Source organism: Dermacentor variabilis, chromosome 3, assembly GCF_050947875.1.
Source record: "Dermacentor variabilis isolate Ectoservices chromosome 3, ASM5094787v1, whole genome shotgun sequence".
Taxonomy (NCBI): Eukaryota; Metazoa; Arthropoda; class Arachnida; order Ixodida; family Ixodidae; genus Dermacentor; species Dermacentor variabilis.
In genome coordinates this window covers 43,241,513-43,265,217 of record NC_134570.1, presented here as the reverse complement: position 1 = coordinate 43,265,217, position 23,705 = coordinate 43,241,513, and the positions used below count along the sequence as shown (strand labels likewise).

The 23,705-nt window shown below is 46.5% G+C and overlaps 1 protein-coding gene across 1 annotated transcript in view; it reads right to left on the bottom strand.

Annotated features, from left to right (window-relative positions):
* Positions 1–23,705, bottom strand: part of LOC142575465 (sodium- and chloride-dependent GABA transporter 1-like) — a 106,856-nt gene that overhangs the window by 19,882 nt on the left and 63,269 nt on the right. Inside the window, exons 2-7 of the mRNA XM_075684848.1 lie at positions 21,290–21,424; positions 13,294–13,463; positions 11,835–12,085; positions 5,393–5,660; positions 2,498–2,601; positions 75–202 (exon numbers count right to left, since the gene is read on the bottom strand). Of these exons, the coding sequence (XP_075540963.1) occupies positions 75–202; positions 2,498–2,601; positions 5,393–5,660; positions 11,835–12,085; positions 13,294–13,463; positions 21,290–21,424 (1,056 nt within the window). The remainder of the gene's footprint in view (positions 1–74; positions 203–2,497; positions 2,602–5,392; positions 5,661–11,834; positions 12,086–13,293; positions 13,464–21,289; positions 21,425–23,705) is intronic.

Sequence of the window (23,705 nt, the reverse complement as noted above, 5' to 3'; positions counted from 1 at the left end):
TACGTGTTTTCATTTCACGCGAGCAGTAATGAAGCGCCGTGCGGGCGTGAGCAGAGACGTGAGCAGACACCCACCTTTGTGCAGAAAGGCGCTGTCAATCCTCTGGCGCCAGCGGGCGCAGATGTGGCCGATGGTGCCGAAGACGACGCATCCCACCACCAGGACTGTCAACGTGTTCACAAACACAGAAATCACCGTGTCTCTGTGTCAGTGTGCAAGCAGACGCAGGCCACGTCAACGCAGCTCCGCTCGCACCCACTGGGAATAAACGCTCGGCACACCGCAAGCAACGCCACTCGGGCCGCGCGAACATTTAAGGCCTAATCGAGTGCGAATCGAATGCTGTCAGCGTCGAATCGAACGATTTTCGAACGCCGAACATCCTTTTTCACCATTAATACAAGACAGTGCTCGCACCCTATAGTATAGTGGCAGTATTAGCAAATTTAGCAAATTTCCGTAGTTGCAGTGCACATTATGAAACACATCACATCGAAAGCCCAGGTGGCGCATTAGAAATAAATAAGCAGTTGACACGATTAGTACTCTTCAAAGCCTACGGGGTCATGCATTATCAGAAGGTAGCTTTACAACGACATTTTGTGAGCCAATTAGCATCTGTGTGTATAGCTTCGAGACTACGAATAGTAAATGCACATTGAGTGGAACCAGTTCATGGTAGAGAGAGACAGAGAAAAAAAAAAAGAATTCACCATTCCTCTGGTTCGAATGTTCGTAGCAGATGGTGCGACCATTATATCGAATAATGTTGTAACCAAGTGCATTCCGATTTCATCCACACACAACGCTCGGGTGCAGCATCAAAAGTAGTATAGGGAACAATAGCCACTGACAGAATGCCACGATTGTGCGAAACTTGAGCGCCAATGGTCGCGGTTGAGCCGCAAAAGTACGGCTCCCTAAGCGGCGCGTCGTGCTCTACTACGTAACTCTTGGTTTTTTGATGTCCGTTTATGGCGGGGCTGAATTTATCGCATCCGTGCTTCAGTTTTATGTTCGCTCGTGTGCAGCCGACAATTGCACAGTTGACAATGCGAAGTAGTCATAAAGGTACTCGCTTTTGCTAATGTGACCACTCGATTCGTGAAGCGAAGCAAACAGGACAATATTCTATTTGTTATTCGGAAGATTAGAAGGTGCGTGAACATCGAAAAATAAAAAACTAAATCGAATGCGAATCAAACACTTTCAACTCTGTTAGAGAAGAAGCATTTTATCCGCGTAGTTAGTATTCGTTCTCTACGAATATTCGATTATGACCATTTACGGTGGCTTTTTTACGATTATGGAATCTCGCAGTCACAGATAAAGGCCGGCGCAAGCTTGTGGTATACACAGGCTATACACAGGCCATACATTCTTCTTGAGAGTCAGGAAAACACTTGATTCGGTGCCCAAAGCACATGGTTTTCGAATATTCTTATTTGATTCGATAATTTCACTACGGGAACACCACTACTAGTTTGTCGCTATTGAAATACATCTGTTTATTTGCGTCAAACAGCTGCATTTCACAAACACTTGCACCACACGTGTAAAGGAAAAAAAAAAGTTCCGAAATCAACGCGGCGTTAATTAAACGGAATCTCTGGCACTCAGTTAACTCAATTAGAATTATCGCACGTTCTTTAGTATTTGCAATCCGCATCTCGAGAGTCGAAAACTCTCTATTCGAAATCTTACTTCTTTATCTCTGTCAACCTGCCCATGATAGATTCTTAAGATTGGCTAAATGAGCGTGATTATCGTTAAGCACATTGGTTAGGCACAAACCCAGTTTCTTACGACATGACTGGTTGTCGAAGTTTTTAAAAATAAAAGTACTTCGGAAAACGTATGCACCGCTATCTAGGTGAAGAGCTAACCTGCTTATCCACGAGTTAGCTGGAAAGTCAATGCGGCCACTTATACGGCCAAAATATTAATCACCTCGAAAAAAAAAAAGAAATAGCAAAAAATATATATAAAGAGAGAAAAGCTGCCAAAAGAACACACAAGTTAAAGATATGTTACCTCCCTGTTACTGCACTGTTATTGCGCCTTTAGATTAATCTCCACCAATTTTTACAGTCTAACTTGGCGTAAATGAAGTAACCAAAGAAGAAGATATTGACTTATTCCGAATCGTTAGACAAAACGAGTGGCATAATTTTGTTCGCCTGGTTTGGCCAGACGTTTAGTTGCCATGGGAACGTGCGGAACCAGTCAGCCTGGCCGCAGCAGCTCGCTTCTCCATTGGAGAGTTGCGCATACAAAATGTCTCCTCTCTTTATGGCCGAGCCATGCAAACAATGATGACAAATGTTTTATCGAGCGGTGCGAACCAAACAATACATTCAATCGGCGAAATTTCAGCGAATAGAAAGGAGCGGTAAGCGCAAAAACCACATTTCAAAGATGTTAGAAAGAAAAAAACAAGATACCGCTCACTGTCCATTTACTTGAAAGAGAGATGCAGAGAGTGGGTGGTTCTTACCTCATGAGACTGATCTGGCGCTTGTTCTTTGAACTGACGACGTAGTTGGAGCCAAGCGTAAGACCCAGTGAGTGAATGGTTTGTGCCAGGGCGAATATCCATAGCTGCGCAGATGGCAAAAAAAAAAAAAGAAAAGAAAGTTAATAGTGAATTTGCGTAGTTGAATTATGTGTTCACATCTCTGCCTGGTTTGCGAGGTGGCCAAGCGATACTTTGTCAGCAAACAATGACATTCTGACAGAGAAACGGAGAAAGATTATCTAGTTGTTTCACGGGCTGTTTCACCTTCCATTTCCTTATGGGAAAATAAAGCTGATTTGATTTGAACTGAACCAAATTAGTCTATAGCGCTCTTTTGCGTGCTGAAGTAGTTTACAAGGCGCAAAAACGACGAATTCGTGAAACACACACACACACACACACACACACACACACACACACACACACACACACACACACACACACACACACACACACACACACATACGCGCGCGCGCGCGCGCGCGCACACACACACACACACACACACACACACACACACACACACACACAGGAAGAGATAGAATGACTTCACGGGCCATTCCAGATAAGGCGAATGACGAAAAAAAACGAAACAACACAAACGAAAGAAATACAGAAAATGGAGAATACTAAAAAAAAATTAACACAAAAAGCTCCACACACACACACAGAGACACACCCACATAAAGAAAAAAGGGGGAGGGGGGATCAGCTCTACAGGACTTGATTGACGCCAGCGTCAAGGGGAAAAAATTCAGTCATTCCCCTCTGTGAAGGTAGATGACCAGCCGCGCTGTATATATGGTGACAAATATGCTGATAATAAATACGTTGATTGAAAATAAAAGGCACGTACCACAATGAATTTCGTTTTCTCACATTTTCTTTTTGTTTTATTAAATTGCATACTCAATGCTTCTTTTATGCTTAACCTCCTTTTGTTCGCTTTTTGTACTTATTATTTGGTCACCAAGGTGACTCTCGCTTTTTGATCGCTATGATATACGGGCAGTGGCTCTGGGGCGACACTGGCAAGGTTCTTTGCCAGTGTGAGGTCTACACACGACCGATGACGAGACGTTGGCGCACTAATGTTTGTGCAGCATTGAATGCCGAACCCTTCCAAAGAGAAACGCCACGAACTACTTTCTGTCTGGCCGAGAGACGTCAGTGGTGAAATCACCCACAACTACGATGGGAGTGGAGTCGGTAGGAGTGATCCAACCAGAGGTGCAAACGCTTGGCGTTTGCACCTCTGGTTGCTGGCAACGCTTGGCGTTTGCAGCTCTATATTAGTCCCTGTCACGTGTCGCCCGCCGTCGCCGCGCACCTTCTCGCTTCTGTTCACGACGGTGTTCTTCGTAGGCGCGCTATTCTTCCGCAGTCCTCACCGCACGTGGCCTACCCATTGCACGGGTGGAAGAGAACTGAGATAAGGTTACGTGGATTGCATATAGAGCCCGCGACTTCAAACCCCAGTCCACACTGAACGATGTCTATTCCGGTTTTACATTTTTTTAAATCACGATATTATTTTTTATCACAATACGTTCTGACACTTAATTCTCGTGATTAAACGCAGCTCAGGCGTACCCGGCGATACGCTTTTTGCTTTATGGTTTAGCTCCTTTTGCTCTGGTGTGGCCGCCATCTTTTTTGCCTACGCACACAAACAGCCCGAACCTAGCGCATAACAGCTCCGCTGTAAAAAAATTGGAGAGCGCTTAAGCTTAGCCTTTAAGAGTGGAACGCGATAGCATTCAAATACCCCTGACAGCATCTCACGCTTCCGGGCAACTGCAGCTTATGTAACCGTAAAGACCAAACCACACGTACGCGTGCAGGCGCGCGAAAGCTCGCGCCCACGCGCCTCACGCATGCGCAGATGGTGCAGGACAGATCGTACGCGTCGAAGCGCAGCGCGAGCACAGATATCTAGTGCCTAAGCTCGCTAATAAATAGCGTTGTCCAACATGAGCAGTACCCATGGCTCTCGTATCAGCTTGAATACTCTTGATGGCTACGTTCTCATTCGCGTTGATCGCGAGGAACTATTGAAATCAGCTTTCGCTTCCTCTAAACTCACCTAAATTATTTTCTCGGCCGCGGACACCGGCGCCGACGCCTACGCCGACACCGGATTTTCTAAGACACGGGGCCCTTAACGCTGTCGCGTTAAAAATATCAACAACGCCTTTGCCGCGTGTAGCAGAGACACCGCTCCTCCGAAGTCAGAGAGCATCATGAATTTCAGTGTGCGCATTGTGACGAACTACTTTGAGCAATGGCGTCTCTTTGAAACGATGTTTTGAAGTGGGCAGGCACAGAGGGCAGATGTAGTGCGTTTCTTTCTTTTTCTCTTTCTTTATGTCTTTCTTTTTTTCTTTCTTTCTTTCTTTAGGGAAAGGGTGGTGCGGGACTTGTACTATTTTCTCAGATTGTCATCGAGTATGTAGTTTGTCGGTGTTCGAAAAGTCGACAAACGCGGTCCCATTCAGTTTTGACACACTCCTGCATTTACAAACGCGCCTACCAAATCGCAAATATCAGCGTACAGTACAACTGTACAATGTGCTTAGACATTCCGTATAGTGTATATCACACAAGTGTACACTATGCTATTTATGTACAGTGTGGGCTTTCCGGGCCATTGTTAAAGGGAACATGAGACTGGCATTTGGTGGCTAATTGCAGCTGTGTTCTGACACGAAGGCCCAGATGATAATTTTTGATAAGTCTACCTACGCGTCACATCGTGTACTTTTCCCCCCTCCTATAAGCTTGATAAGTTCAAGTTACGTTGCTTTGACTGGGCCAGGTGCGGACGAAACCCGTACTGAAACTTAGGTCACGCGCGTGTCTTCAAGCACTCACCCGAGCGCTCTTGATGGCCTTGATGTTTGGCTCGAACATGTACATGATGCCCTCAGTGGCGCCCTCCAGCGTCACGACGCGAAGCAGGAAGGCGAACAGCACCAGCATGGGCGCCAGCGACAGCACGTACTTGATGCGGCCGCTGAAGAAGGTGTCCTTGCGCAGCGACACGTACGTCAGGCACAGACAGAGACCGACCGACGCCAGCAGCTCCCAGCGGACCTCGCCCGGCGAGTCGATGCCGCTGCTCATCTCCAAGAGCTTGTGGCTGCGTCGACGAGTCGCGCAGTTCGGATATGATCACGACTGAAGCGAGTCTTAAGTGCGTTACAATGTTTTTTTTTTTTTAGATGTGTCTGCACATATGTAGCAGCGAGTAGTAGTCGCTCCTTCAGAGCTGTCTTCTCCGCATCAAGAGCCGCAATGCGGAGAAGCCTGATTCTGTAATTCCTTTTGATTTACGGGTGGAAATATTATACTGTGTGTGCGTGCAACCGTGAAAGTAACCGATGCAACAGCGGAAACAGCCAGTTGAGGAATCACATAAATAAAGTAAATATGTAGTTCACGCGGACGTCGGTACGTCTTTAGGTGCGTCTGTACATATGTAGTTAGCGCTCTCCTGTCGAGCTGCCTTCTCTGCAACAAGACCTATGATGCGGAGAAGCCCGCTCCTGTAAGTTCGGTCTTGAGTGAGTGCGTGAGCTAAGTTTATTTGGAATCCGGCGATTGGGAGGCCCTTGCCCACGGACGACTAGATGGCCCCTGGTAGTTGTTGCTCCCGTACGGCCTCCATGGCTCGTTCGACAGCCCAAAGTCGGTCTTGGAGTTCTAGGCCGAGCAGCGCGGCCGACCACCGCGCCCGTAGATTTTCCAGGGAGACTGCCATTTAACCTTCACATGTTTTACATCCCCACAACATGTCTTTAAAGGCGCCTCCGGCAGGCTTGCGTAGCTTGTATATATCGCTCTCGCATATCTCGGGGTAGAAATTCTTCAATTGCACGGCGCTAATATAGGTTTCTGTCTGTATTCACCTCCGAGAAACGGACTCAGCTCTGTTCAGTTTAGTGTGAGGCGGTGGTAATAATCGCATAGAATTTGGTAATATAACTAAATCTTGTTAATCTGTTTTTTTCTTTCCAGATCTCCTCCTCCGCGTTTTCCTGACCGATGTACGTGACTTTTTTCTCAGCATGGCGAGTAAGACTTCGAGCTTCGCGGTGTGCTACCTCGTTGGGGTTGATTGCGGGAATGTCTGGAGTCGTATGCGCTGGGAACTAGAGCCTACGACTTCCGTTCTTCTCTGCGTTGGAGAATTTCGCTTCGTTGATTCTGATGATGTGCCACGCCTCAGAAGAGATCCTACCGTTAGCACAATTTCTAATAGCCGCCTGAGAATCGCTAATGATGTATTGAGCATTCGTGGAGACCAATGCTAGTGCTATGGCTACCTCCTCTGCTGTCTCGAAATGTTTGGTATTAATTGACACGCCTGTAAGGGGCTTTTGGGTGTGATATACGACTACTGCCACGTAGCTATTTCTGCGTGCGTATTCAGCCACGTCTACGAAGGCTGCTCTGTCGTGTGACCCACAGCTTTGGATCATTCTCTCTGCTCTACTCGTGCGTCTGCTGTCGTTGTAATCTGGATGCATGTTCTTGGGTATATTTGGTACTAGGAGTTTGTCACGAATTTCCCTCGTTATCGTCCTCTTTCCCGTAATTTCGGTTTTAAGGCGGAAAGATTTGCGTACCCGCCGCGGTGGCTTAGTGGCTATGGTGATACGCTGCTAAGTACGAGGTCGCGGGATAGACTCCCGGCTACGGCTGTCGCATTTAGATGGAAGCGAAATGCAAACAAGCTCGTGTGCTTTGACTTAAGTATACGTAGAGGAACGCGAGGTGGTCAAAATTAATCCGAAGTCTGGCACTGCGGTGTGCCTCGTTATAAGATGGTGGTTACGGCACGTAAGACCAGATACCTAATTTCATTTAATATTACGATTTGCTTGAGCGAACGACCGTGAATATTTTACCACATCAACAACGCGTAACGAAAAAGAAAGAATAATATGAAGTAAATGTATAAAAAATAAACATACGCTATGTGGGATAGGTCAGCCGTCTCATTATAAGAACGAGTCAACGTATTGCATCACGACGACTCCCCCCCCACCTTTTTTCTTTTTTTTTGCTCCAAGTACTTCGCACTTTTACAGCGCGAAGGACGACATTGCCTACATAAGACCGCGCCATAGCCACACGAATTCTGGCACCAGACTGATAGCTCGGTTTGTGCTTTGTACGTTTCTCAAATATATCGCACTTCTCAGCGACATGTGCTCTGGTTGACATGAAAGTGAGCTTCGCGCATACTCATTCCTGGGGACCTAGGATATACTTCCGGCAGGATACGCACCATCAGATCATCGTGTGGCTGGTGTCCTTACGGTCGTCACACCCTGGGTGCCGAGCACTCATAGCGATGGCAGCGTCCAGTACAAAGGTAGTACAAAGCTATGCAATGCTTTACACTAACAGTAACAGCAGTAGCAGTAGAGCAACAGTGAAAGAGAAAAAAAAAGACGGGATGGGATGGGACGGGGGGGGGGGGGGTGATAAACGTGGTGAAGTCACTGGATTCAAGGCCTCAGACAGGCTGCGCAGGCCAACTATGTGGCACAAACTCTCCGCACAATCTTTGCTCGTCTCGCCGTGAACACGGATTGAATGGCAACGCGCCGTGTTCTCGCGAGATGGCTCATTCAAGAAAACAGAGCAGGTCGTGAGGGTTCTGCCACGCTCCTGTATTCCAGTTGCCAGTAGAGGTGCACCTTGAGGCCGCCTCAGACAAAGCCTGCGCGCATTTTTGTATCCACGACCTTATCGTGGAAGTGCAGTCGCGTGATGACGTCTGCACTGTATAATGATGCTATACTCAGGATATATACACGAACGTCTGAGACATTCGTCACATTCGTGTTTCTCTTCGCCTCTTATGAAGCGCTAGCAGTGTGAAAAAATAAACACCCACGCTTAGATTGGTCATTGTACCGCTTGATATCCCTCTTCACTGTTTTCCAAACGTCGCACTCTAAAGCGGGAGACACACGGTCCGATTCGGTGTCCGATCCGGCGTCCGACGAGCCGGAATCGAGGTGTTTTGCCGTGCCGAAGCGCCGGATCGGACGTCCGGCGTGCGGCAAACCGGGCAGATTTTCATCGTTCGACGCGACCGGCAACCGCACCGTCGTCTGGCCACAGCCAATGACAGCGCGGCTGGCATGTGACGTTCTCCGACGTTCCCTCCACGGAGGCGGCGCTGGCTGGCCGGTTTTTCGCAGTGTTTCTTTTTTCCTTGCCTGCTGCAGTTTGTTTCCGACAAGAAATAGTTACCAGTTCAGTGAAATTATCTCGAACGTGTGCCTGTTATGCAAAGCAGCGCCTAGTACACTAGCACTAAGCTACTGGCGAGATCGGGAGCCGCGACGCGAGAGCATTTCGCGGGCAGCCATCCCACACCGACCGTCTGAGCGACGCTGCTCGCTTCGCTTGCACGTTTGCCCTTTGCAACGACTGCGTCGAGTAAACCAATTGTATTTAATTACGGGCGACCTAAGTGTACAGTGTTAATTGTTTTGGCAAACATAAGCGCTCTTCGACGAGTTCGGGTTGGATCGTAAGCGCCGTCTGCCTAGCTAGGCCTACCGGCCCTATCGATGGCTGTTAGCGAAGTCGTCAGTGGACAACGCGCCGTCGTGAAGTGTTCTGTCACTCTTGCAGGGGCATCATTTTATTGACACTGTTCGTGTAAAGCGAAGCAGTGTTGTGCAGAGTTGTTTATATTGCGTTTCTCGACGTGGCTATGAAGTCGAGCTGGGGGGCTGGATCTGGGCGGAGCTTACGCGCCGCTCAATCTTTCGGATGCACGCACCGTGTGACCCGAATCGTCGTATGCCGCATGCCGGAGCACGCGGCGCCGCACGTCGGATCGGACGCCGAATCGTACCGTGTGTCTCCTGCTTAACTGAACAGAAGCGAATGTTTGATTTCGTTTGACTTGAGTGTTTGTTTTACTCGCCAACGTTTGAATGAGACACCGACGCAAGGAACGTCGAGATAGAATTCCTACCAGAGAATATATACATATATATATATATATATATATATGAAGTCTGGCAGTTGCCTGAGCGCCATTCACCTCAGTTGTAAATATACATTATTTTACACTCGTGGGCCTGCTTTCTTCCTGCAACAATATATATACACGTAAACGCTACACATTTCACGACGATGACGTCGTTTCTCAAGAGGGGCAAAGACCTTGCCGGAGAGTCGCTTTAATATTGCTCCGCGTCGCGCAGCGCAGGTGAGGTCGTAGTCTCTCCAGACTCCCGAGGTATCTCTCGCCTCGCAGCGCGACAAAAGCGAAGCATTAAAAGCTGACGCCGTTAAAAGCCTTCTACCCACTTCCCTAGGCTGCGCGCACGCATGTTTGTCGGGGTGGGAAAATAAAAATAAATAAACGTTGAGCTCCGGTCTTTGCTTTCGTTTTGACGCCGATAAAGATAACGGGCTCGTGGAAGACGCCATCTTCGTTTCTTTTTTATTATTTATCTCTCTCGAGGCCGCGCGAAGTGACGGAAGCGACGAACCGAGTGTTTACACGGCCGCTTTCGCACGTATGGACCTCCGGCAGATAGCAGTGCTCCTTCGCACGGCCCTTTCGTGGTCGTTCCGCTTTCATCTCCGGTGGCTGATGGATTGAAACTTTGCGTACCGTATAGCAAAGTCCACGTGCTACGATTCGAGGTGTGCAACTCCGTGGCGCTCGTCTAGACCTCCACGCCACTGCGGCGTTAGTGCCCGCAGAATCAAACACCGAGTCACGTGCAGAGAGGCCGCGGTAACCAGACAACTACGACTACGACGACAGTGACGGCACGACCGTAGAAATTGCTACAAATATTACTGCATAAAATTTTAGTGTTGGTAGCTACGGGAGCTGCTGGTATGCTGAGGCCCTATAACGTAAAATTGTTCCAATATGTTTTTATTCCAATCTCATGACGTCAAATTTGCGTAACCGCCGCCGCAAGCACCGGGCGGTCACCCGCAGGGTTGTCTGAACAGACCAATTAAACGCTCTGTTCGTTCATAGGTGGTCACTGTATTTTGCTTGAAAAACGAATAACATTGCCCACACTGAGCGGCTTGTCTTATCTAATTGGCTGACAAGAGGCGAGGAGCACGCTCAAGTGGAGAGGGATTCGATAGGGCCGAGCCACTGCACTGAAAGTCGATAACCGCATGAAGGAGGTGGTGCCGGTGTCTGCGATTGGTCCGCTTTCCCTTACTTAGCTTGCAGTGGCTGGTCGAAAATAGCGGCGCGTGCAACGGAAGCTTAAGAATGACGCTAAAACGGATCCTCAGCAAAGAAGTGTTGGCAGAATGAGGTCGTAAACGTGCCGAAAGTGCTCGAAAACGTTACACGGCCACGCAAGAAGTTTTATTATACGCAAATAAACACGTTCTCTCCGGCAGGTGCCAGTAGCCAGCGCCTGAGCGATTGGCGGCAGCCATCTTTTATTCCTTTCGGAACGGGGGCAGCCTGCGGCTATTCAGAAAAAAATTCAGTTTTGTTCGGCATATTAATACACGTTTAATGCGTACACGTCACTTTTACGTGATGAGTTCTTGCGGTTTTGTGACGTCGCGTGACAGGCAGGTGAAGTGGGTGCAGCCCGAAAACATTTGACCAATAGCCGGGGGCTAATGGCGAAAAGGCGTCGAATCAGATATAACTATTTTTCGTTTTTCGGTCAAATCATGCATAATCAGTCTATACACGTCATATCAGATGGGGAGCTATCGCGGTTTCGTGACGACGCCTGACAGACAGGCGAAATGGGGGTGGTCCAAAAAAGTGTTTGACCAATCGCGGAGGGCTGATTACAGAATTGGAATAGAAAAGTTTGGAATAGTTTTACGTTATAGCGCCCCTGGTTCAGCCACCACGAGAACGGTGCATAGCAATGAGACCGCCTCTCTCGAAAGTTCCCGACCCAAATGCCCCCCAGAGAAATCTGGGGAGTTCTCGATGGGGACGCTTGCCCATCTTGTTACTCAAAACGTGCCTTTGCCTCTAGGTACTGCGAAGGACGACGGGCTTTGCTCCCATTTAACCACCGCTAAATCTTCCGTCAAACAGGATCTCATTTTGCAAATGCCATTACTGCCAGTGCCAGCGTCGTCGGCGACGGCTCAACCATGAGTAGGAAATTCAGTGCAACCTGTAAACGAAGATTTCACAATAAAACGAATTCGCAGTGACAACGCGCCATTATTCAGTGGTCTACGGCCGCTAAAGCGGCATCTACTTCAGGCGAAGCGGCGTTCCAAAGGTTCTGTTTAAATGCTCTGCCGGGACGACACTCACTCGAAGAACTCCTGGGCGGTGGTGGTGTGCTTGGAGAGCGTGTAGGAGACCCACGAGCTGTCGTCCTCGGCTGACGCGGACCGTGGCCGCGGGGTCATGTCCAGCTCCAGGTCCGGGATGCGGAACCCCGGAGTCGTGGCGTTCACCACCGCGCTCCAGTTGAACGCGGGCCTCGTCACGTTGGGGAACTCGAGCGTCAGCGGCGGCGGCGGGGCGTCCGGGTTGCGGAAGCCGCCGTACTGGCTCATCACCTGCGCGTTATGCGCGTGCTTACCCTTCCCTTCCGTCAACCCTTCCCCGAAAGCAGGCTAGTGAGCCACGCTATCTATCTATCTATCTATCTATCTATCTATCTATCTATCTATCTATCTATCTATCTATCTATCTATCTATCTATCTATCTATCTATCTATCTATCTATCTATCTATCTATCTATCTATCTATCTATCTATCTATCTATCTATCTATCTATCTATCTATCTATCTATCTATCTATCTATCTATCTATCTATCTATCTATCTATCTATCTATCTATCTATCTATCTATCTATCTATCTATCTATCTATCTATCTATCTATCTATCTATCTATCTATCTATTTTACTTTGAGGGTTCGCTCTTTACGAAGGGGATATGTACATATTACATAGCGAACATTGGAAGCATACAGTTTAAAGAAGAATCAAAATAGAAAATGATAGGGGTGTACGAACAGTGATTTTTGAGACCGAATAGAATACGAGTCTAATAGTGCCGGAAGTGAATTGAATCGAATCGAATCGAATAGTTTTCGAATAAATGAACAGTGGTTATCACAGTTAATACAAAACAATGTTCACACTACAGTATACTTAAAGTTAACTAGTTTTTATCATTACACAGTACCCTATGAAGCGTTGTTTATTAAAGGCACAAATGGAGCATTAGGAGCGAACAAGTAGTTTCTTCGCATGCAGAACACTCTTCGGAGAGCGTGAATGGTCGCTGTATAGCTTCTAAAGTATGGCTGCCTAAGAGACGTAAGCCTGCTCCACTGCGCAAGTTCTAATGTTTCTTTGTCTACACTACTCTCGCAAGGGTGAAAATTTACTGTACTTTTGCTCTACTTATATGTGTACCTGGATGCAGTTCACGTCTCAAAATATTCGAAAAATATTCGCATTTAGGAATAGTGATCAATCAATCAATCAATCAATCAATCAATCAAATTAGCGTAATTACGACAAGATACATTGAAATTCGTGACGACACTCCAGATAAATGAATCCGTTTACAGCGAATACTTTACTGGTGCGAGCTCATGTAATGTTGGTATGTAGCGTCTATTTAATATTTATCCGCCTCCCTCCTCCACTTGCATTTGCGCGGCAAATGTCCCAGGTGCAGGAACCTAGAAGTCCACTAAAACGATACCTGCCCGACGGGTGGAGCAAAGTGCGAGAGAGAGTGAAGCTCACCAGCGTGACGGGGTCTTCGGAGCAACGGCCGGTGTTCCAGGAGTTCGCGCATTTCGCCCACCGAGGCACGCCGTGGAACGAGTTGAAGAAGTAGAACAGGGCCCACGAGAACAGCACCGCGTACAGCGCCGTCATGAAGAACGAGGCCGCGACGCCCGCCAGGCCCACGCCTGCAGTGCAACGTATCGCATACATACATACATACATACATACATACATACATACATACATACATACATACATACATACATACATACATACATACATACATACATACATACATACATACATGCATGTTCTTAATCTAGTTCCATTATGCGGAGCAATTTGCTTTTACTTAGTGGAAGCTATGTGGAACGAAATTAAATGTTTACATATTACATACATACATTCGTGCATATATCTACGTAATATATATATGCCACACATTCATACATGTATGTATGCGCGAGAAAAATTCCATGCGTGGACGGTGTTCTATATCATTTGGCAGCTTTTTTTTGCCCAAGTACCATAGTAATGATAAAGACCGCATTATATTGCGGTCGTTGCGACAGACGGGCTACAAAATTGGTATGACGTACGTCAGGCTTAAATTTTGCATTCTGTGTCGCTTACAGCTGTGAAGCTTCCATATGCGGCAGTAAGGATCAGAAGGACGGAGGGGCTCGATCTGTTCATATAGTATAACATACAGTGAGCAATACTTGACTCGATCTACCTTCACCTCACCGGGGGCGAACAATGTCACCTACCGCCATATATTGTCGAATGCGCCGCCATGCTGGCTCTGCTGATTGGATCATGGGGCGGCTACACCGTCTCCGATTGGCTCAAAACTCAAACATGGCGGCAAAATGCGACTACAAGCGGGAATTGGGAAGTGTGCCCACAATATCTCCGTAGCTTCCCCAGACAGGCCTCGGGCCATCTATTAAACACATGAATCTGAAATGAAACATGATCATGATCATGAAATGATCATGAAACACATGATCACGTGATGCCGGTGCCAGATCCTTGTGCTTAATTCGGGACACAAAATTTTAAGGCATGCCGAAGTAACGACGTGCTGGTTGGCTACCTATATATATATATATATATATATATATATATATATATATATATATATATATATATATATATATATATATATATATATATATATATATATAAACGCATGCACGTGCTGCCAGATAGCTCCTTGTTCGCAGACTTCCTCAATACCTGTTTTGGCCATGCGAAGATACTAATTCCTGCCATCTGTAGCAGTCATGCCACAGCGAAAAATACGCCACGCGTTCCCGCGTTACACAGCACGTGAAAGGAAGTCGGTGCCGAGAGAGCCAAGTCTCAAGGCCAGTCGAGCCATTTACGTTCGCGCGCGTTCGTACAACGTCTCGCTTTGTTCCCTGCGCACCGTAATGAAGCGGCGGTTGCGCCGAATGGAAACAAAGGGCAGAGGGTTCAGCTATTATTATTTGTTTTGAACACATATATACAATTAGCAGCAAAGGGAAAGCGAGGAGGCGCGTATACGCTTATCATGCAGAATGTCGCACGAACAGGAGTGCCAGATGCACACTATTTCGGCTACACGGCTGGATCGTTCACACTCCGAATTTATTTATTTATTTATTTATTTATTTACAGACACGGCTGTATCAGGTTTTAGACACTGCAGGAGTGGTTACATAAATAATAAATAATAAAAAAGAAGACATCAAAACACATAATTAGACAATTGCTTTGCAAACCGTGCATGTGGAATTTTCGCAAAGAACTATCAAGTTTATTCCAAGTGTCAACTGTGCTCGGGACGTGGCAATGCTCTGAAAGGGAAAAGTTGCGGTCGTAACGGTCAAAGATGGATCTGATAGCTTTACGCTGGACAGACTCGAGCCAATCTTTGTCATGTACAAGATGAGGTGACCACACAACTGACGCATATTTAAGAAGAGGCCTGACCAGCGATTCATAGGCTGTTAGCTTACATTTTTTAGTCGCGCCTTTTGAAATTCTTCTTGAAGGGACAACAAAGAGAAAAATGATTTCTTCTGCATCAGTAAGTTACCTTTCTACGACACTAAAAACACCATTCTCACCACAATAAGACGCTTGGTAAGCCAGAAGACGTGCAAGAACGAAATGCGGGTAGCGACGCCTCCTTGGAGTTCCCGCACCTGGTTGCTGTGACATCATGGATTATGATGGCATCTTCTAGCGCCTACTTACTTATACAGGCGTACAGACTACATACATTGTGTTCTAAAGGAACCAAATGTTACAGATAGCAAGTTTCGGGAACCTGTATTCAGCCAACGCGGCCCAAATGCGAAAACATACTTTGGAGTCCCTGACGCTACACTGACGTACCGGCATCGGGGATTCGGCGCGAAATTCAAATACTGATAATTCGACCTTCATTTTATCATCTAATAACCAAACTATTATTTTGAAATGACTGCCTGCAGGGTTCTCAAACAATGTTTTGTTAGTCTAAACTGATTTATTGTTTCATCGTCATCATATGCACTTTATTTCTCGTCCGAGCGAGGGAAGACTGGGACTAAAGGCACAAAGGCCTGACAGAGGTCCCAGACCCCACGGTTACAAGAGCGGATAAAATCAGTACAAATGAATACATATATAACGCACATATATATTTCGCACAAGAGATCATAATTTCAGTGACAAAAATGATTACAATATTTGTTCGTTAGAACCAGTAAGCCGCATAAACATTATCACAAATTCTATCAGTATGCACTCTTTGTTAGGTCATACATGTCTACACACAGATGCAATAAAATGAAAATGGTAATAATTAGTGAAAGCAATGTCATCGGCGAGTAATAATGCATTAAGCTGTCTTTTGTAGGTGCTTTCTGATGCACTCAAGTTTAACAGTTATCCTACCTTGTTTACTATTTCTATCGACTGATATATGAAAGTTTGTTTACGATAATTTGTTCTTGTTTTCGGTGAGTGTCTGGTATTCTGGCGCAGTGAATAACGAGGTATTTCATCGTTGTCTATTTTGGTGAATAATTTTTGTTTGTGTATAGTCATCAGAAGTTTCTTATAATATATTCTGTCTGCTCGAAGAAGGGAGCAGCGTTGAAATAATGAAGCTGTTGCAAGGTCTACAAAACGTCCATGGTAATTGCAGTATATACAAAGGATTCGTTTCTGGAAAAGAATTAATTTGTTGTAGTTTGTTTTCGAAGTTGTACCCCAAACCAGCACCCCGTAGCAAAGTTTAGAGTAAAGGAGAGTATTGTATAACTGTTGTTTGAGCCAAAGCGGAATCAGCTGGGTTATCCTGTTAATGATACCGACAGATTTAGAAAGGTCATTGCATAGCAGCCTTATATGCGAACTCCAAGATAAATGTTCGTCAAACCAAACGCCTAAGAATTTTTGTTTTTGGACATGGTTAATTGCTATGCCATTGTAATTAATGTTTATGTCATTAGGCATGGTCTTGTTACGAGCCCTGAATAAAATGTATGTTGTTTTTGCAGTATTTAATTCAAGACTATTTGCACTCAACCACACTGATAAGCGATTTAGATACGCATTAACACTGACAGAAAGCTCAGCAGTGTCACTGGAAGTAAAAAACACGTTGGTATCATCGGCATACATTACCAGGTCAGGGGAATCGGGTATTCGTACAATATCATTTACATAAATTAAGAACAATAGTGGGCCAAGTTTTGAGATCTGAGGTACACCTTGTTTTATAGGCAAAATGTCAGAGGTAATATAATTTATCTGAACAAATTGGCTTCGATTCGTTCGGTAACTTCTTATTAAATTATTAGCGACGCCTTGAGTGTCCCTTTAAGTAACCTATTTTGTTAAACGATTCTTCGCAAATAAGGTCAATATGTTGGTGCCACTTTAAGTTAGAAGAGAATACAAAAATACAAATGCCCGCACAGAGGTGACACTTCGCGTTGTACGCATCTTGCTATCACGTTCGAGTGTATTAGCTGCCCTAGTTATAGTGCAGAATAAACCAGAACTACCATGCCGCCTGCGGCGATGCCATGCAAAAAAGGGTAGAGTATGCGGGAACTAGTGGCGCCGCCTGTCGCTGTTAGCGCGAAATTATGGGCTGCGAGTGAAATTCATCGCGCTCCTTGTATCGCCGTTGCGGAGACAGACGGTGCCACCGGTTCAGTTCCCGCTTGTTCTATATTTTCTGTCCGGCACCGGCGCAGGCGACGAGCCGATACCTCTGACATTGTTTTTTCTCCCGGACAAAATAGGCAAGTAATTAGGCACCGCAACGATGGCGTCAAAGTGTATTTCACAGCGAAAATGTCGCGTATAGGTGAGAAATTACAAGTACCCTTTGTCTCTGTAAATTAAGCTGCGTCCATGCTCGCACGGCACTGTTTTGCACGACGACCATCCAATACACCCTTGTCAAGGTGTTCAGTTCACGCTTTTCTTTTTTCTAATCAGCGACTTGCGTGAACCTGCCGTTTTTCAAATCAGAAGGAGAAATGCCTTTTGGCAAACACTATCTAAAACAGCTTCACCATGCTTTCGGGATAGGCGTGTTCCGCTAGCATCTTCCAGCGACTGTTCACCCAACATACCTCCATCGAGACAAAAGAAAATGAGTTCATTGCTCGCTCCCACCAGGTCGGCTTTCAACACGGTAGTTCTGTTGTTGTTCGTCTTGTTTCTCCGCAAGGTCGCCTCGTCGTATAACAGATTAATTAGCAGCATCCTGATGTAGCCTATCCTCAACGTCCACTGTTGGTCAATTGGATCTTGTTCTATTACGCCAAAAAAGAAACCGGCGGGCATAGTTTCGTTCAGTCGCTGACTGGCCACAAAAATTCATCTGACAAGCTGAACGCCTCCTCTGATAACTCGCGTACCGCTGTGCATGAGGGTCGACTAAACGAAGAATGACGTCACGAGTCTGTGCTTAATTTAAGACGACGCCGAGAAAATTTCCATGACGTAGTGGGCCTATAGGAAACAAAATGTGTAACCCATAACTCGAAATAGATAGATAGATAGATAGATAGATAGATAGATAGATAGATAGATAGATAGATAGATAGATAGATAGATAGATAGATAGATAGATAGATAGATAGATAGATAGATAGATAGATAGATAGATAGATAGATACTGGACGCAAGCTAAGGCTTTTGATAAGCGTATAAAGAAAGTGGCAATTATTTATGGGTGAAAAGACGCGCTCCTGCAGCCTGCTTTCGATACGTTATGCGCGCCACGTTACACACAAAGCGATCATTTTCATTGGCTAAAAAAATAATAATTCTCAAGGTCACTTTGACTCCGTGTTCCTTTCACTCCCGTTCACCCTCAGAAAAAAAAGAAAAAGAAAACATGGCCACATCTCTGGACGTTTCACTGCAAATGAGGCCTACAAGCACGTAAGCGTGGTGGATCTTCGTCAGCGCGCGCGATGTAGACGTCAATGGCAGCTTACAGAAATACCATCGCCATCGTATACGTAGTTTTGGTTCTGTACGACGGACGGATACATTTGCATCGATAGCACCACTCAAGTGGATGTTTCTGAGCACATTTCTCGCCAATTTACCTTCAGAAATAAATAAAATAATACAAAAGAGGTCACATTCGTGGCTGCCCGCAACGTCTCCCGAATAGCCTCCGCGCTCTGCTGGCGCTCCTATTCATCTCTTTGGGCCTCTATTGACTCGACTCTATAGGAGAGGCGAAGGCCACTCTATGGGCGGAAACGAGCCACGATTGCACTGAAAGCCAGGGCACGAGATAAAAAAAAAGAAATATGTATGTATATAATAAAAAAAGAAAGAAAGCAGCAGGGCCCCGTCCGGCCGTCCCTCCTCGTCCGTCAATGCGGAGTAGATACAGGAAGCGCCGCCGGTTACAAACAACCTATGGTGACAGCAGCGCGACGGACGGTCCTTGAACGTACGTCGGTGTAGTCTGGCCGCTCGGCTGGCCGGTTGGCTGGCTTTTCTGCGCAGCGCCCAACCCCGTCCCACTGGGTTTCTTCCAGACTATCATTCAAAACCGGCCGAGTTCCGGCACGTTGCGAAACGCGGTGTCGGCCCCCCTTCTACGTCACGAGTTCTTTCCGTGCCGCCTTCCGCGCGCTGTTGTTGAATGATAATATGTGTAAATTTCGCAGCCAGCCCGCGCACGATAGGGCCCCTGTAACGTAAAACTATACCAATATTTTTTTTTAAAATTCCAATCTTCTGACCTGAAACTTGGGTATCAGACGACGCAAGCATCAGGCGGTGACCGGCAGCGTTGTCTGAACAGCCCGATCAAACTCTCTCCTCGTTCATAGGAGGTCACCTTTGTTCGCTTTCAAAGCGAATAACATTGCCTACATTGAGTGGTTTTTCTTATCTAATTGGTTGAAAACAGTCTAGGAGCGCGCTCAAGTGGAGAGGGTTTCCATGTGGCTGAGCCAGCTCAGTGAAAGTAGATAACCAGATGAAGAGGGTGGTGCGAGCGTCTGCGATTGGTCCGCTTCCCCTTACTCAGGTTGCGGTGAGTGGTCGAAAATCGCGGCGGCGTGCAACGGACGAATAAGAATGCCGCTAAAATGGATCTTCATCAAGGAAGAGTTGACAGAGCGATGTCGTATATTTGCCGAAAGGGCTCAATAACGTTTTACTGCCACGCAAATGGGTTTATTATACAGAAATAAATCCATGCTCACCGGCAGGTACGAGTGGCGAGTGCCTGACCGATCGGCGGGCAGCCATGTTTTATTGCTTTCGGAACGGGGTAATCTCTGGCTATACAAAAAGAATTCAGTTTTGTTCGGCATATTAACTCATCTTTAACGCGCACACGTCACTTTGACGTGTTGAGCTTTCGCGGTTTTGCGACGTTGCGTGACAGGTAGGCGAAGTGGGCGCAGCCTGAACACTTTTGACCAATAGCAAAAGGCTAATGGTGAAAAGGTGTCGAATCAGAAATAATTATTTTCTTTGTTCGGTTTAATCATGCGTAATCAGTGTGTACACGTCATATCAAATGGGGTGCTATCGCGGTTTTTGTGACGTCGTGTAACAGACGGGCAAAGTTGGGGGCTAGCCCGAAATTTTTTTGACCAATCGTGCACGGCTCGTTGCAGAAATTGGAACAGAAATGTATGGAATAGCTTTACGTTATAGAGCCCTAGGACACACAAGGTATGAAAGACGAAATTATGGACACGCGGTTAACTTTTAGTCCTTTTGTTTCTGAGTGTGCCGACTGGTCGTGATGGATCACCGACTCGCCCGAGTACAGGCTTTCTATCTAAATAGTCCGTTAATCTTTCTCTCTATGCTGAACATGTATTTTCCTATATGCACTATACTGTGCTGTCTTGTCCGTTGTCTCCGTCACAACCACTAGAAACCGGCCGTTGTGATGTCAACACGATGGTAGAGAGCTAGAGCGTGCGGTCACCGGTACTACATGTATCATGTTCCTTTTCTTACATTACCTTCACTCGATAAAAAATGTCGCCTCGAATGATAGTGTCTGTCAATAGCTATTCCAAACGCTCTCAACAGACGAATGCGAATAAGAGATTCTACGAAAACTGTAATTAAACGAATTTGTTCTAGGTGTGCGGGAGAGCTCTTGTAAAGGCGCTTTGTTAGCACGCTGTTTAAGCTTTTACGTAGGTGCTGTTCCTAGCAAATCGTCTTCACAGCGGCTTCGGAATAGGAACACACACACGCACGCGCACAACAAACAAACAAACAAACAAACAAACAAACATAAACAAGCACACAGTGAAACGTGTACTCGACATGTCAGCCAGTAAATCTGAAATAAATCAGTCGCTCTGATTGAAAACGAAAGCACACGTGACTTGTCTTCTCCTTACGGGCGCATTGAATGCCCATTTCTTCTATTGCGATATTTTACGATTTACCCACAGAGTGTGCGGGAGCTGCTGAATGAAATGGGGCGGCGAAGGAAGCGTGCGCATACCTTTCATGAGCGGACAGAGCTTGGCGATGGCAGCGATGGGCCCGGACTGCGTCACTCGACCGGCAGCCATCTCGATGCAGATCATGGGCATGCCGCACACCACGAGAAGGGTCAGGTACGCCATCATGAAAGGTCCTGCGTCACGGAGAGGCACACAAACGAAGCTCATCATACGCCGGCCAGGCATCACCACCCAGGTTGGCAAAGCCAACCACCACCACACTCTATACGGCATTTTCGCATCGACACAATGTTCAGTCGGTTGGATTGCGGTGAGAGGGCAATCGCTTTGTTTCTTTTACATGGTCATAGGGCTATATAAAGGAATATTCGTTGTTCATGCATTGTATTCGGACACAGTGGATGCGAAAAAAGAAACCATGCTCGTTGCATCGCGAAGATTGCTGTTCCTGGATGAAAGGGCATAACCTACTTCGAAGGAGAAACCAAGAATCGGGAGGCGAGGACGAGGAAGTAAACATAAAGTCGAAATTTAGGGGGGGGGGGGGGTATTGAGGCGGCATAGAGGACTCGTAATTTATCTCCCTCGATAATACATGGAAAGAGCAGCCGTTGTCTTTGTAACCTTCTTGCGCTATAGTGTCGCTTGAATAACGAAAATATAAAGAAAGGCACCGCGGGTATGTAGCCAGTAAGAAAGAAAAGTGACGGATCCGCTGCTTTTGCTGAACTGCATAGAAATAGCGGGCTGGATTTCAACAGTATGCTCCGCGTACTGTTGAAATCCAACCCATTATCATACCTTGCTGTTGAAGCAGCGCACTGGCACGGACACAGTGAAGACACACAAGAAAAGACGACACTCACTGTGTGTCTTCACTGTGTCCGTGTCAGTGCGCTGCTTCACCAGCAAGGTATAATGATTACTCACCAACTAGCCCAACTTTTTTACTTTACCAACCCATTACTTTCAGCCGCTTCCAGCCGGCTGCTTCACGTGAAGCTTCACGACCAACTTTGCGCGGGCAGATATACGTAGACCCCCCGTAATACTTCGCGCTCCCGGCGGGCCACACGGGCTGCGCGAGGCGAACATGTGAGTAGACTGCCGAAACTTGAGATCATCATCATCATCACCACCACCACCGCCCCACCACCTAAGTCAAGTCGCAGGACGAAGGCAATAAAGAACACGTTTCGACTGAACTCGTATAAGTCTTCCGATCTTTATAATATTGATCCCTTACTGAATTTCCTATACCGATAGAGCTCAACAGGCGTCTCGAAACTGTTATTCACCGTCTGAGACTGGGTAGCGCGTACCCACACACACCCGCACACGCATCCACTCACCCACTCACGCCCCCCCCCTCCCCCCCCCCCCCCCCACACACACACTCGCACAAGCGAAGGTTTTATAACTTATTGGCCGAGCTGAAAAACATCACAGCGCAGATGAAGACGCGCGACATCTACTTTTACAATTCAGCAAACATTTTGAACGAAGAAACCGGCTGGCGTCAAAACTTATGAGATTCGATCGAAGACCAATGAGCCGGCCGTTAGAAGCTGCTGAGACCGTGGCCAACAAATAGCCATGAAAAAAGCACGTTCACTGCTCTTGAAGAGTTATTGTGGCTCACCAGATACTGCGGGGTAATACCGAGTTTCGCCTGGGGAAAACATTCACTGTACGTATGCGCATTGTATATATGTATAATCTATAGCAGAGTAACTAGTTGGGCTTGTTGGTTGAACATAATGGAAGTATGCAGCTCGGGAACCCACGGAGACAAGGGATGCACACAGAGGGCACAGACACAGCGCTGAATTTCGACAAAAACATTTATTTTGCCGGTGCGGAGCTAGTTTTAAAGCGAACACTTGGCAAAAGGAGAACAAGATCACACATGTGCACAGAACCTGCTCATACCGCTATAGCACCCTGGCATTTGAATGAAGCTAGGTCAGCTCTTTTTCACACAAGGCTATCGAGGGACAACTGACACTTATTTCGAGCACGTGAAATTGCGGCAGCCTCGATAATTTCTCTAGTAAGGCTTGATTCGCTCCTAGATACAATCTTGCATTTGTCGAAGATAGGTTTGCACCCACACTCGCGACAGTGCACGCCTAGATGACCTTGAATAATGTTGTTAACATTGTTGTGGTGTTCCTTAAGCCGATCGTTAATGCATCGACCGGTTTTCCCGATGTAGGCTTTACCACATGAGATGGGTGCCTCACATACGACACACTGGGCACACTGTTTGAAGCGCTGTATGTGATTAGTTTTACACCGGACCTTCTCTTGGAAGAGAGCGCAAGTATGCTTACTGAGTGACACCAGTTTTCTAGGCGCGGAAAAAAACGTCAAAATTTGCACTCCGGTCAATCTTCTTAAGGTACTGTGAGACTCCATGAAAATATGGAATAACTGCCTTCTTTGCGTTGT